General features: G+C 45.5%; 1 protein-coding gene across 1 annotated transcript in view; it reads left to right on the top strand.

Moving 5' to 3' along the window:
* camkk1a (calcium/calmodulin-dependent protein kinase kinase 1, alpha a) overlaps window positions 1–15,415 on the top strand; it is a 137,209-nt gene that overhangs the window by 83,963 nt on the left and 37,831 nt on the right. Inside the window, exons 7-9 of the mRNA XM_014136604.2 lie at window positions 1,735–1,771; window positions 4,452–4,473; window positions 12,862–12,950. Coding sequence (XP_013992079.1) covers window positions 1,735–1,771; window positions 4,452–4,473; window positions 12,862–12,950 — 148 coding nt within the window. The remainder of the gene's footprint in view (window positions 1–1,734; window positions 1,772–4,451; window positions 4,474–12,861; window positions 12,951–15,415) is intronic.

The following is a 15,415-nucleotide window of genomic DNA, read 5'->3' as shown; positions in this document are numbered from 1 at the left end:
ACTGCCCCGACTGCCCCGAGTTGTCGGACTGCCCCGACTGTCCCGAGTTGCCGGACTGCCCCGACAGCCTGGAACGGCCTGAGCCGGAGCCACCTCCAGAGATAGGTGGGTTGAGGAGGGGGGGTGTAGCACAGTGCCGTCGTTGACGGCAGCCACCCTCCCTTCCCTCCCTTTAGTAAGGGGGATTTTTTTTTTTTGGTGTTGCTTGGGGTTATTTTTGTAAAGGTGCTTCTGGGGTTAGCACCTTTAAGGGGGGGGGGTACTGTCACGTCCTGACCAGTATAAGGTTAATTGGTATTGTAGTTTGGTCAGGACGTGGCAGAGGGTATTCGTTTTATGTGGTTCGGGGTGGTGTGTTTTGTTGAAGGGGCGTTTGGTTTAAGTATTCCGGGGTTTTTGGGCACTGTTTGGTTTTCAGGTATTCTATGATTTTGTCTAGTGTGTCTGTTTCTATGTTTGGTTAATTGGGGTTGGGACTCTCAGTTGAAGGCAGGTGTTGTCTATCTGCCTTTGGTTGAGAGTCCCATATATGAGGGTGTGTTTGTTTGTTATTTGTTATTTTGGTGTTCATTTTGTATTTATTAAAAAGCAAGATGAGCATACACATACCTGCTGCGTTTTGGTCCTCCATTTCCAACGACAAGCGTGACAAACAAATCAAAATATATGTTATATTTGAGATTCTTCAAAGTAGCCACCCTTTGCCTTGATGACAGCTTTGCACACTCTTGGCATTCTCTCAACCAGCTTCACCTGGTATGCATTTCAATTAACAGGTGTGCTTTCTTAAAAGTTAATTTGTGGAATTTCTTTCCTTCTTAATGCGTTTGAGCCAATCAGTTGTGTTGTGACAAGGTAGGGCGGTATACAGAAAATAGCCTTATTTGGTAAAAGACCAAGTCCATATTATGGCAAGAACAGCTCAAATAATCAAAGAAAAATGTCCAAATAGGGCTATCTTCTGTACACCAACCCTACCTGGTCACAACACAACTGATTGGCTCAAACGCATTAAGAAAGAAAGAAATTCCTAACATTTCAGACCACAAAAGTCCAGATCAACTAGCCCATGTCAGCTAGCGTTATTTAGCTAGGTGTTTTTGCTCATTGATTTTGCTATCACATGAACACACATAAGACATGGCAAAATGTGTAGAATAACAGGAAATTAGCTTTAAAACTGCTAAATGTTCTTTCCATCCCATGGCAAAAAAAATGTGAATTGCAGGAAATTAGCTTTAAAATGGCACGGGATGTTCCCCAATGATGTAAGGGGGGCCCTAGTGAAACAGTTTGGAAACCACTGTTCTACTGTACTGGGCCTGGGTTGGGTCTGGGATGGGATCATATTAATAGTGCTTTGTTAATGAATTTTACAGCCAATATTGGATTTTAGACCAGTAAAATATTCTTATTATGCTCAGAACCTTTCTCTTCTTTTAAAAGATTACAGTCTCTGCTAGAGGAAAATGTAAAACATAATGTGCCAATTTCATTTGTCACAGATGGTTAGTACAATAATAGAGTACATGTTAGATATTAATATCCTCCTCATTTGGGCCTCAATTTGAACTGGCATCTAACATACTCTTAAGAAAGGTGCTTTAAAGGCCAATGAATACTTGTTACGCTGCATTATTCAGTGTCATGCTAATGCCATGTCCTTATTCTATAGGGTCTGTTGTGTATTCTATTATATGAGGTATTCCTGATGATGTATTATCATTGTTGCAGGTGTTGGATGATCCTGCAGAGGACAACCTCCACATGGGTATGTACCTCACCAGACTGCTCTCTCCCGCTCTCTTGCTGTGCACTTAATCTCCCGTTGACATTAATGAATGATTTATGTGAAAGTCCAAGTTGAGCGTGCTTATCTCAAACTCTAAATCGGACTGTTGCTGCCCTTAGCATTTGGCAAAGCTGACTCCATAAGAAAATTCTAAACTAGAGGATAGCTCATTAATGAAGCCTTTACCACAAACTCTTAGAAAAAAGGTTTCTCCATTTGTCCCCATAGAAGAACCCTTTTTGGTTTCAAGTAGAACCCTTTAGCGGTGAAAAGGTTTCTACTTAGAACCTTTTAGTGGTGAAAGGGTTTCACATAGAACATTGTATTAGTAAAAGGGCTCCACTTGGAACCCCCTGAAAATATTTTCAGAGTGATCTCCTATGAGGTCAATTGAAGAACCCTTTATGGTTCTAAGAAGCACCTTCTTTTCTAAGAGTGCACCACAACTCCACAGGGTACATAGACTATGGCTGGATTCCTTCGATCAGTACTAGTAGGGAAAGGGAAAGGGGGATAACTAGTCAGTTGTACAACTGAATGCATTCAACTGAAATGTGCTTACCGCATTTAACCCATCCCCTCTGAATCAGAGAGGTCGGGGGGCTGCTTTAATCGGCATCCACGCCATCGGCTAGCGAGGAACAGTGGGTTAACTGTCTTGCACAGGGGCAGAATGACAGATGTTTACCTTGTCAGCTCTGGGATTTGATTCAGCAACCTTTCGGTTACTGGCCCAAGGTAGTAGGCATGGCAGTAGAAAGAAAGGCTGAATTAGGCATCAAACCACCTAATCTACTGCAGCTAAGCATGGCCATTGGCTAATAAACTTATTTAGCTCATTTAAGGCCTCGTGCGAAAAGGTGTTGTAACTTGGTGTTTGTGTCTGTCAGTCTTCAACCCATTATGCCGAGTTCTAGAATATACTACAGTCTCTTTGACAGACATGTATGTACTGTACAGTGCATTCGAAAAGTATTCAGACCACTAGACTTTATCCACATTTTGTTATGTTACAACCTTATTCTAAAATGGGTTAAATAGTTTTTTCCCCCCCTCTTCAAACTCCTGTAAAGACAAACCAAAAACAGTTTTTTTTAAATTTTTGCTAAAGAAATATATATTTTTAAACATACATAACATATTTACATAAGTATTCATACCCTTTACCCAGTACTTTGTTGAAGCACCTTTGGCAGTGATTACAGCATTGAGCCTTCTTGGGTATGATGCTACAAGCTTGGCACACCTGTATTTGGGGAGTTTCTCCCATTCTTCTCTGCTGATCCTCTCCAGCTCTGTCAGGTTGGATGGGGAGTGTCGCTGCACAGCTATATTCAGGTCTCGATTGGATTCAAGTCCGGGCTCTGGCTGGGCCACTCAAAGACATTCAGTGACTTGTCCCGAAGCCACTCCTGCATTCTTTTGGCTGTGTGCTTAGGGTGATCGTCCTGTTGGAAGGTGAACCTTCGCCCCAGTCTGAGGTCCTGAGCACTCTGAGAAGATTTTCATCATGGATCTCTCTGGACTTTACTCCGTTCATCTTTCCCTCGCTCTTGACTAGTCTTCCAGTACCTGCCACTGAAAAACATCCCCACAGCATGATGCTGCCACCGCCATGCTTCACCGTAGGGATGGTGCCAGGTTTCCTCCAGACGTGAAGCTTGGCATTTAGGCCAAATTGTTCAATCTTGGTTTCATCAGACCAGAGAATCTTGTTTCTCATGGTCTGAGAGTCCTTTAGGTGCCTTTTGGCAAACTCCAAGCGGGCTGTCATGTGCCTTTTACTGAGGAGTGGCTTCCGTCTGACAACTCTACCATGAAGGCCTGATTGGTGGAGTGCTGCAGAGTTGGTTGTCCTTCTGGAAGGTTCTCCCATCTCCACTCTGGAGCTCTGTCGGAGTGACCATCGGGTTCTTGGTCACCTCCCTGACCAAGGCCCTTCTCTACCTATTGCTCAGTTTGGTCGGGCGGCCAGCTCTAGGAAGAGCCTTGTTGGTTCCAAACTTCTTCCATTTAAGAATGATGGAGGCCACTGTGTTCTTGTGGACCTTCAATGCTGCAGAAATGTTTTGGTACCCTTCCCCAGATCTGTGCCTCGACACAATCCTGTCTCGGAGCTCTACGGACAATTCCTTCGACATCATGACTTGGTTTTTGCTCTGACATGCAATGTCAACTGTAGGACCTTATACAGACAGGTGTGTGCCTTTCCAAATCATGTCCTATCAATTAAATTCACCACAGGTGGACTCCAATCAAGTTCTAGAAACATCTCAAGGATGATCAATGGAAACAGGATGCACCTGAGCTCAAGTTCAAGTGTAGCATTTCGCTACACTCGCATTAACATCTGCTAACCATGTGTATGTGACCAATAAAATTTGATTTGATTTGAGTCTCATAGCAAAGGGTCTGAATACTTATGTAAATAGGTATTTCTGAGTTTTATTTTTAATACATTTGCAAAAATGTCTAAAACCTGTTTTATCTTTGTCTTTATGGGGTATTGTATGTAGATTGATGAGATTTTTTTATTTATTTAATCCATTTTAGAATAAAGTTGTACGTAACAAAATGTGGAAAAAGGGAAGGGGTCTGAATACTTTCTGAATGCACCGTATGTAGACTGATGTGTTTCTCTTCTCTTCCTCTCCTGCAGTGTTTGATTTGATGCCAAAGGGGTGAGTAGCACTTTTTTCAACAATAATTAAAGCCTGGTCCCCACCCCCATCCTGGTCTCATAGACTAGACATGACATACTACACGTAAATTCAGGATACTTAAATTAGTATGATATGTTATGTTTGGTATGGTTACAAAAGACATATGGTTACTTAATGCAAATACAAAACTAGGGTGGTTGGTCGGGGTGAATGGTTGGGGCATATAATGCGAACATCTAGCAACCTAAAGGTTGCAAGTTTGAATCTCATTATGGACAACTTATGCTTTAGCTAATTTGCAACTTTTCAACTACTTACTACTTTTTAGCTACATTACAACTGCTCAGCATGTTAGCTAACCCTTTCCCTAACCTTAAATGTAACCGTTTTAGCTAACCCTTCCCCTAACCTTAACCATTTAACCTAACTCCTAAACTTAACCCAAACCTTAACCCTAACCCCTAGCCTCACTAACGTTAGCCAGCTAGCAAATATTAGCAACCTAGCCATCTATCAAAATTTGTAACATATCATAAGTTTAGCAAATTCTGAACATATTGTACGTTTTGCGAATTAGTAACATATAATACGAATTGTAATTCGTAACATCTCATACGAAATGGGTGATGGACTTCCACAAATTAATACATACCATTTGAAATGTAACATATCACATTCTCGCACAGCCGCGAGCTGCCTAGTGACACAAGCCTACCAGATGAGCTAAATGTCTTCTATGCGCGCTCTTGAAGCAAGCAACACTGAAGCATTCATAAGAGCACCAGCTGTTCCGGATGAGTGTGTGATCACGCTCTCCGTAGCCGATGTGAGTAAGACCTTTAAACAGGTCTACATTCTCAAGGCCGCAGGGCCAGACAGATTACCAGGACATTACTCCGAGCATGCGCTGACCAACTTGCAAGTGTCTTCACTGAGATTTTCAACCTGTCCCTGACTGAGTCTGTAATACCAACATGTTTCAAGCAGACCACCATTGTTCCTGTGCCCAAGAACAAGAAGGTAACCTGCCTAAATGACTACTGACCCAGAGCACTCACGTCTGTAGCCATGAAGTGCATTGAAAGGCTAGTCATGGCTCACATCAACACCATTATCCCAGAAACCCTAGACCCACTCCAATTTGCATACTGCCCCAACAGATCCGCAATCTCTATTGCACTCCACAGTTTGCAGACGACACAACAGTGGTAGGCCTGATAACCGACAATAATGAGACAGCCTATAGGGAGGTCAGAGACCTGGCAGTGTGGTGCCAGGATAACAACCTCTCCCTCAACGTGATCAAGACAAAGGAAATGATCATGGACTACAGGAAAAGGAGGGCCGAGCACGCACCCATTCTCAGTGACAGGACTGAAGTGGAGCAGGTTGAGAGCTTCAAGTTCCTTGGTGTCCACATCACCAACAAACTATCATGGTCCAAACACACCAAGACAGTCGTGATGAGGGCACTACAACACTTGTTCCCCCTCAAGAGATTGAACAGATTTGGCATGGGTCCTCAGATCCTCAAAATGTTATACAGCTGCACCATCGAGAGCATCCTGACTGGTTGCATCACTGCCTGGTATGGCAACGGCTCTGCATCCATCCGTAAGGCGCTACAGAGGATAGTGCGCACGGCCTAGTACATCGCTGGGGCCAAGCTTCCTGTCATCCAGGACCTCTATACCAGGCGGTGTCAGAGGAAGGCCCTAAATTGTCATAGACTCCAGCCACCCTAGTCATAAATTGTTCTCTCTGCTACTGCACGGCAAGTGGTACCGGAGCACCAAGTCTAGGTCCTAAAGGCTTCTTAACAGCTTCTATCCCCAAGCCATAAGACTTCTGAACAGCTAATCAAATGGCTACCCGGACAATTTGCATTGACCCCCCCCCCGCGCATTTTTACGCTGCTGCTACTCTCTGTTTATTATCTATACATAGTCACTTTACCTACCTACATGTACATATTACCTTGACCAACCTGTGACCCTGCACATTGACTCTGTACCAGTACCCCCTGTATATAGCCTCGTTACTGTTATTTTATTATTATTATTTATTTATTTATATATTTTTTTTCTTCTTTACTTCAGTTTATTTTAAGTAAATACTTTCTTAACACTTATTTTTTTTTAAACTACATTGTTGGTTAAGGGCTTGTAAGTAAGCATTTCTCTGTAAGGTCTACACCTGTTATATTGATTTGATATACTAAATGGAGTGTCTCGGATTCAGTGGTAGAAAAAGTACCCAAATGTCATACTTGAGTCAAAGTAAAGATATCTTCATAGAAAATGGCTCAAGAAAAAGTGATAGTCACCCAGTAAAATACTACTTGAGTAAAAGTCTAAAAGTATTTGGTTTTAAATATACTTAATTACATAAACTTAAATATAAGTTTATGTAATTGCTCAAATATACTTAAGTAGAAGTAAAAGTATGAATCATTTCCTATTCCTTGTACTAAGCAAACCAGACGCCAGAATTTTTTTATTTTATTATTTATGGATAGCCAGGGGCACACTCCAACACATAATTTACAAACGAAGCATTTGTGTTTAGTGAGTTGCCAGACCACAGGTAGTAGGGATGACCAAGGATATTATCTTGATAAGTGTGTGAATTGGACCATTTTCCTGTCCTGCTAAGCATTAAAAAAAATAATGGAGTAAAAAGTACATTAAGTACATGTCACGATTCCCACCGACGGTGGCGCCCCCTCCTGCTCGGGTGGCGCTCGGCGGTCGTCGTCACCGGCCTATTAGCTGCCACCGATTCCCTTTTGCTTTTCCCTTTTTTTATTTTGTGACACCTGTGGTCAATTAGCCATTAGAGGGGCTATTTAGTTTAGCTGGCCCGCTCCTGTTCGTGCGGGATTAATGATTGTTTCTTGTGTGACGGCTTGTGTTCATGTCGACGTTTTTGTTATATCCTTGGGATCATTTGATGATTCCAAAACTGACTAGGAGGGAAGAGCGCCTGTAGTACCACATCGGGCCTCGGGCATTATGAGTACCTCGATGTGAGTTTTCCAAACGAGCCGTCTCCTTTCTGGGTTATCGCATTTCCACCACGGGGTGGTGATGGAGTGTGACCGCGTTAAGGCCGTGCGTAATTGGCCGACTCCAACCACGGTGAAGGAGGTGCAGCGGTTTTTAGGCTTTGCCAATTACTACCGGAGGTTTATCCGGGGTTTTGGCCAGGTAGCGGCTCCCATTACCTCACTGCTGAAGGGGGGGCCGGTGCGTTTGCGATGGTCGACGGAGGCGGACGGAGCCTTCAAGAAATTGAAGACGCTGTTCACCGACGCACCCGTGTTGGCGCACCCGGACCCGTCTTTAGCGTTCGTAGTGGAGGTGGACGCATCCGAGGCTGGGGTGGGTGCCGTGCTATCACAGCGCTCGGGTGCGCCATTGAAACTCCGCCCCTGCGCTTTCTTTCGAAGAAGCTCAGTTCGGCGGAGCGTAACTACGATGTGGGGGACAGGGAGTTGCTAGCAGTGGTTAAAGCTTTGAGGGTGTGGCGGCACTGGCTTGAGGGGGCTAAACACCCCTTTCTCATCTGGACCGACCACCGAAACCTGGAGTACATCCGGGCAGCGAGGAGACTGAATCCACGTCAGGCGAGGTGGGCCATGTTCTTCGCCCGGTTTAGGTTTACCATCTCCTATAGACCGGGTTCCCTAAATACTAAGGCCGACGCGCTGTCCCGTCTCTATGACACGGAGGACCGGCCCATCGATCCAACTCCCATCATTCCAGCGTCTAGGCTGGTGGCACCTGTGGTATGGGAGGTGGACGCGGACATCGAGCGGGCATTGGTGTTGGAACCTGCGCCTGCGCAGGTGCCCGTGGGGCGCATGTATGTGCCGCTCGGTGTTCGTGATCGTTTGATTCGGTGGGCGCACACGCTACCTACTGCGGGTCATCCTGGTGAGGCGAGGACAGTGGGGAGTCTAAGGGGAAGTACTGGTGGCCCACCTTAGCTAAGGACGTGAGGGCCTATGTCTCTTCCTGTTCGGTGTGTGCCCAGAGTAAGGCTCCTAGGCATCTACCAAGAGGGAAGTTACAGCCCCTCCCCGTTCCACAACGACCATGGTCGCACCTGTCCATTGACTTCCTGACAGATCTTCCCCCCTCTCAGGGGAACACGGCGATTCTGGTGGTTGTGGATCGGTTCTCTAAGTCCTGCCGTCTCCTCCCATTGCCCGGTCTCCCTACGGCCCTGCAGACTGCGGAGGCCCTATTTACCACGTCTTCCGGCACTACGGGGTGCCGGAGGACATTGTCTCTGATCGAGGTTCCCAGTTCACATCCAGGGTCTGGAGAGCGTTTATGGAGCGGCTGGGGGTCTCGGTCAGTTTGACCTCCGGTTATCACCCGAGAGCAATGGGCAGGCGGAGAGGGTGAACCAGGAGGTGGGCAGGTTCCTGAGGTCGTATTGCCAGGACCGGCCAGGGGAGTGGGCGAGGTATATTCCCTGGGCTGAGTTAGCCCAGAACTCACTTCGCCACTCCTCTACTAACATATCACCCTTTCAGTGTGTGTTAGGTTACCAGCCGGTCCTGGCACCATGGCACCGGAGTCAGACCGAGGCTCCTGCGGTGGAGGACTGGGTCCAGCACTCCAAGGAGACCTGGAGAGCCGTCCAGGACTCACTAAAGGAGGCCAGTGCGCGGCAGAAGAGGAGTGCTGACCGCCACCGCAGTGAGGCACCCGTGTTCGCACCGGGAGACAGGGTCTGGCTCTCGACCCGGAACCTGCCCCTCCGCGTGCCCTGCCGGAAGCTGGGGCCGCAGTGTGTGGGGCCCTTCAAAGTCCTGAGGAGGATAAACGAGGTGTGTTATCGGTTGCAACTCCCTTCCTATTACCGTATTAACCCCTCGTTTCATGTGTCTCTCCTCAGGCCGGTGGTAGCTGGTCCCCTTCACGAAGATGAGGTGCCGGAGGTCCCTCCGCCCCCTCTGGACATCGGGGGGGTCCCCGGCGTACAGCGTAAGGGCCATTCTGGACTCGCGACGCCGGGCGAGGGGCCTACAGTACCTCGTGGACTGGGAGGGGTACGGCCCGGAGGAGAGGTGCTGGGTGCCGGCGGCGGACGTCCTGGACCCATCTATGTTGAGGGAGTTCCACCACCTCCGTCCGGATCGCCCCTGCCCCTCGCCCTCCGGGTCGACCTCGAGGCCGGTGTCGGCGCTGCGGGAGCCGCGCGTCAGGAGGGGGGGTACTGTCACGATTCCCACCGACGGTGGCGCCCCCTCCTGCTCGGGTGGCGCTCGGCGGTCGTCGTCACCGGCCTATTAGCTGCCACCGATTCCCTTTTGCTTTTCCCTTTTTTATTTTGTGACACCTGTGGTCAATTAGCCATTAGAGGGGCTATTTAGTTTAGCTGGCCCGCTCCTGTTCGTGCGGGATTAATGATTGTTTCTTGTGTGACGGCTTGTGTTCATGTCGACGTTGTTGTACGCCGCATGTATTTTCTCCCCTGTGTGTGGGAACATTTGTTTTTTTTGGTGAGTGTATATTAAAAACACCACTACCCTGTGTTCGCTGGTTCCTGCGCCTCATTCCTCCTCCACAATTACCAAGCCCTAACAGTACATGTCAAATGGTGGGTGTAGCTGGTGCATGGAAGTCAGGCGCAGGAGAGCAGAGATGAGTGGACCAAGCACTTTACTGAGGCAATTATTTGAACAGAACGCAACCACGTCACAAAAACAAATTTCCCAAAGAACAAGTGAGGCAGCACAAAGTACAATAACCAAGTACAAAGTACCGGCTGCCACAAAGCACGGGTGTAAAACAAAACCCGGCGCAAACCAGCCGGAAGCGTGCCAACCTGACAATAAACAATTTCACACACAGACATGGGGGGAACAGAGGGTTCTGAACAGCTAATCAAATGGCAAGTAATGAGGGAATGTAAACCAGGTGTGTGGGAAAACAAGACAAAACAAATGGAAAATGAAAGGTGGATTGGCGATGGCTAGAAGACTGGTGACGTCGACCGCCAAACGCCGCCCGAACAAGGAGAGGAAACGACTTCGGCGGAAGTCGTGACAGTAGGAAAGTAGTGGAGTAAAAGTAAAAGTTGTCAAAAATATAAATAAAAAAGTAAATTACAGATACCCAAAAAACTACTTAAGTAGTACTTTAAAGTATTTTTACTTAAGTACTTTCCACCACTGCTCGGATTTACATACAGAATAATATGAAATGCTCTGAGACCAGGTTGCCATCCCCTCTTCCCTTTTCCCCTCATCCCCCTTCTCCTCTCTTCCCTCTCTCCCGTGTTCTCCTTCATTACTCAAAGCTGATGTAGTGCCTGTGTTTGTTCACTGCTCCCTCCCCCCTTCTCTCTCTCTCTCTCTCTCACACCAGAGGGATTCATTATGTGCTTATGTTTTACACTTGACAGTTATTACCAGTGGTATTAGCACTACACCACTGCACCAGGGTTTCTCTACACTTTCTGCCCCACTGGTTGGGCTCTGTTGGTTAACCCTTTCATGTCCAGTTAATAATTATACATCCCTTCCTGTAGAAAAATGGACCCAAAGACATTTTGGACCCATAGACGCTTTGGACATCAAAGACGCAAATGTAATATTAATATCAGCTATACTCTAAGAAAGTCCTGCCTACTTCCTGGATCATGTCTCATATTGTTTTTGAATGGGATTCAAGAGTATTATCATCAAATTCATTAAAATGCTGTCATTTAAGATAAACAGTATGTAAATTATATTTTACACAAAAGGAAAACCTTTTGTGAATCCCATTCAAAAACAGTATGGGACATGATCCAGGAAGTAGGCAGGACTTTCACAGCACATTATCAGCTATTAGTAATACTATTCCCCTGTTTCTATCACCAAGAAGCCACTTTGATGTGAAGCTAATGGCTTTATGACATTATGAAGAAAACATAAGAAATAGAGGTTGTCGCATGGGGGAGTTATTTCTGAATCATGACATTTTGCTTCAATGGAAGGGCAACTTTTCCCAGCTAATCCACCTATTGCCTATTTAAATGTTACTCAGACAGAGAGGGGGAGAAAGAGAGGAGAGGAAAAGAAAAAGGGGAGAGAGAGGGGAGAGGAGTGAGGTAGAGAGAGAAGTGATTATTTGATCTCCAGGGTAGGTACTGACCTTCCATTGCCAGACAGAGAACCGAGAGAAGTGGAAAGGTAAGGAGAGAGAAGGGGGAGAGAGGGAGAGAGAGAGAGTGAGAGAGAGAATAGATAGATTAGTTTTTCTCACAGTCTGCATATTAGTAATAGTCTATTTCTTTCCGGAGAGGAGATGGAAACGCAGTTTCCCTTTAACTTCAATTCCAATACTCCTTCCATCTATACACACTCAGGATATAGCTATTTAGTTGGAGTCATGTAATGAAATGGAGGACTTCAGACACATTTGAGTGATGTAGCTAGCTGTCTGTCGAATAGCTGATGAGTGATTTGGTGGTTAAATCAAATCAAACTTTATTTGTCACATGCTCCGAATACAACAGGTGTATAGCATACTGTGAAATGCTTACTTGCAAGCCCTTAGCCAACAGTGCAGTTCAAGAAGAGTTAAGAAAATATTGACCAAATAAACTAAAGTAAAAAATAATAATAAGTAACACAATAAAATAACAACAACGAGGCTACATACAGCGGGTCCCGGTACCGAGTCTATGTGCGGGGATACAGGTTAGTCGAGGTCATTTGTACATGTAGCTAGGGGTAAAGTGACTAAGCATAGATCATTAACAGTGAGTAACAGACTGTAGCTATGTCTCTAGTCTCTACCATTTTGTGGATAACATGGACAGATTGGTCACGTTCCATTTAAGCCCTGAATTAAATGAAATCTTGTCTATGTGAGCAGGAGACATTGAGCTGTTACCAGTGGTGCTGTTTTGGTCCTTGATTTGACATGGCTGATGTTGGGTGCCAGTGACGTGGGAGGTTGTGTGGTTGTCTTGTGTAACATTATTGTTTGTACAATCTGCTCCAGAGTGTGCTTGGATTTGGATCTATATATACAGGCTGTATTCAAATGCAATATGGAATGGAACTAAAGTAGCTTAACTAGTATCCTTCCAGTGGTTAATGACAAAAAGTTCTCTCTTTGTCTCCCTGTATCTCTGTCTCTCCATCTGTCTGTCTGCTCTGTCTGTCTGTCTCTCCGTCTGTCTGTCTGTCTGTCTGTCTGTCTGTCTGTCTGTCTGTCTGTCTGTCTGTCTGTCTGTCTGTCTGTCTGTCTGTCTGTCTGTCTGTCTGTCTGTCTGTCTGTCTGTCTGTCTCTATCCCTCTCTCTCTATCTACATCCCCCCCCCTCTCTCTCTCTCTCTTTTTCTCTTGCTAACTCTCTCTGTGTATTTGTGTGTTGGTTCCTGATGCGGTCCCAGTCCAGTGATGGAGGTCCCCACAGACAGCCCCTTCACTGAGGAGCAAACACGCCTCTACTTCAGAGACATTGTCCTGGGCATTGAGTACTGTGAGTACCAGCATCATACTCCTCCCTCTCCTCCCCTCTTCCTCCCCTCTTCCTCCCTTACTGCTCCTCCTCCCCTCCTTGCCTCTACTTGAGAGAGATCGTCCTCGATATCTTGGGCATGGAGCACTGTGACTACCCACATACATGTATACATGATTGTAGGTACCAGCAGAGTCTCTCGCTCTGAGCTGCTAGACTACCCCACTACCCCCATATCAATCTCAGTGGAGAGGAGAAGCCAGCCACCACCACTACCTCCATTGAACTGAACAGCGTTGAACAGTGTGCCTGGTAGACTTCCAATTCCATTTCCCCCCTCTCTTTGTGTTTTCCACTCATCCCTCAACTATCTCCCATCCTGCCACAGTATGTTCATGTCCTAAAGGGCTTCTCTATTATGGTGTGTCACACACAATCTCCCCTCAGTGCCATTGAGCTCATAACCAATTAGGGCTTTTCTAAGGCCATTTTAGACTGTGGGTTCTGGCTCACAGGGCTATGAGCACAATCAGTACATCAATAGGTAAACTTTACTGTAGTACCATTGTAGAGAATGGGCTATGTTATTTAACGTAGGAAGTGTATGCTCTCTATACGGTAGGGAAATTTGATTTGGTGTGGTATTGTAAATGTTATGATTGGGTGTATGGGTTTGTTGTTGGTCTCTATGTCTATGTACAAGCATGTGGAAATTAATTTCCTTCTTGGAGGACAATAAAATCCAATCTAATGTGCTCTGTAGGCTTCTGTAGAAGCATGGCCAAGCTTGGGCTACACTTTTAGAAAAAAGGTACTATCTAGAAGGGTTCTTCGGCAGTCCCCATAGGAGAACCCTTTGAATAACCCTTTTTGGTTCCAGGTAGAACCAAAAACTAGCTCCTGTTTGATCTCATTACTAACTCAAACACTTAATCTGCAAAAATGACAAGTTAATTAGTGGGTAATGGTGATTTCAGAAACAAAGCGGAAGGACCAAAAACATAGGCTACATTTGTTGCATTACAACCAGTAATTTAAATAGATTTTTATTTGGATTTCATGTAATGGACATACACAAAATAGTCCAAATTGGTGAAGTGTAATGAAAAAAATGACTTGTTTTCAAAAAATAAATAAAAATAAAAACGGAAAAGTGGTGCGTGCATATGTATTCATGACCTTTGCTATGAAGCCCCTAAATAAGATCTGGTGCAACAATTACCTTCAGAAGTCACATAATTAGGTAGTTTGCACACAGGTGGACTTTATTTAAGTGTCACATAATCTGTCACAAATAGTATATATACACCTGTTCTGAAAGGCCCCAGAGACTGCAACATCCCTAAGCAAGGGGCACCACCAAGCAAGCGGCACTTTGAAGACCAAGGAGCTCTCCAAACAGGTCAGGGACAAGGTTGTGGAGAAGTACAGATCAGGGTTGGGCTATAAAAAAATATCAGTAACTTTGAACATCCCACGGAGCACCATTAAATCCATTATTAAAAAATGTAAAGAATATGGCACCACAACAAACCTGCCAAGAGAGGGCCGCCCACCAAAACTCAGGGACCAGGCAAGGAGGGCATTAATCAGAGAGGTAACAAAGAGACCAAAGATAACCCCGAAGGAGCTGCAAAGCTCCACAGCGGAGATTGGCGTATCTGTCTATAGGACCACTTTAAGCCATACACTCCACAGAGCTGGGCTTTACGGAAGAGTGGCCAGAAAAAAGCCATTGCTTAAAGAAAAAAGTAAGCGAACACGTTTGGTGTTCGCCAAAAGACATGTGGGAGACTCCCCAAACATATGGAAGAAGGTACTCTGGTCAGATGAGACTAAAATTGAGCTTTTTGGCCATCAAGGAAAATGCTATGTTTGGCGCAAACCCAACACCTCTCATCACCCGAGAACAACATCCCACAGTGAAGCACGGTGGTCGCAGCATCATGCTGTGGGGATGTTTTTCATCGGCAGGAACTGGGAAACTGGTCAGAATTGAAGGAATGATGGATGGCTCTAAATACAGTGAAATTCTTGAGGGAAACCTGTTTCAGTCTTCCAGAGATTTGAGACTGGGACCGAGGTTCACCTTCCAGCAGGACAATGACCCTAAGCATACTGCTAAAGCAACACTCGAGTGGTTTAAGGGGAAACATTTAAATGTCTTGGAATGGCCTAGTCAAAGCCCAGATCTCAATCCAAATGAGAATCTGTGGTATGACTTAAAGATTGCTGTACACCAGCGGAACCCATCCAACTTGAAGGAGTTGGAGCAGTTTTGCCTTGAAGAATGGGCAAAAATCCCAATGGCTAGATGTGCCAGGCTTATAGAGACATACCCCAAGAGACATGCAGCTGTAATTGCTGCAAAAGGTGGCTCTACAAAGTATTGACTTTGGCGGGGTGAATAGTTATGCATGCTCATGTATTCTGTTTTTTTGTCTTATTTCTTGTTTGTTTAACAATAACAAACATTTTGCATCTTC

Source organism: Salmo salar, chromosome ssa13 (assembly GCF_905237065.1).
Source record: "Salmo salar chromosome ssa13, Ssal_v3.1, whole genome shotgun sequence".
Taxonomy (NCBI): domain Eukaryota; kingdom Metazoa; phylum Chordata; class Actinopteri; order Salmoniformes; family Salmonidae; genus Salmo; species Salmo salar.
This window is presented reverse-complemented; position numbering and strand designations above follow the sequence as displayed.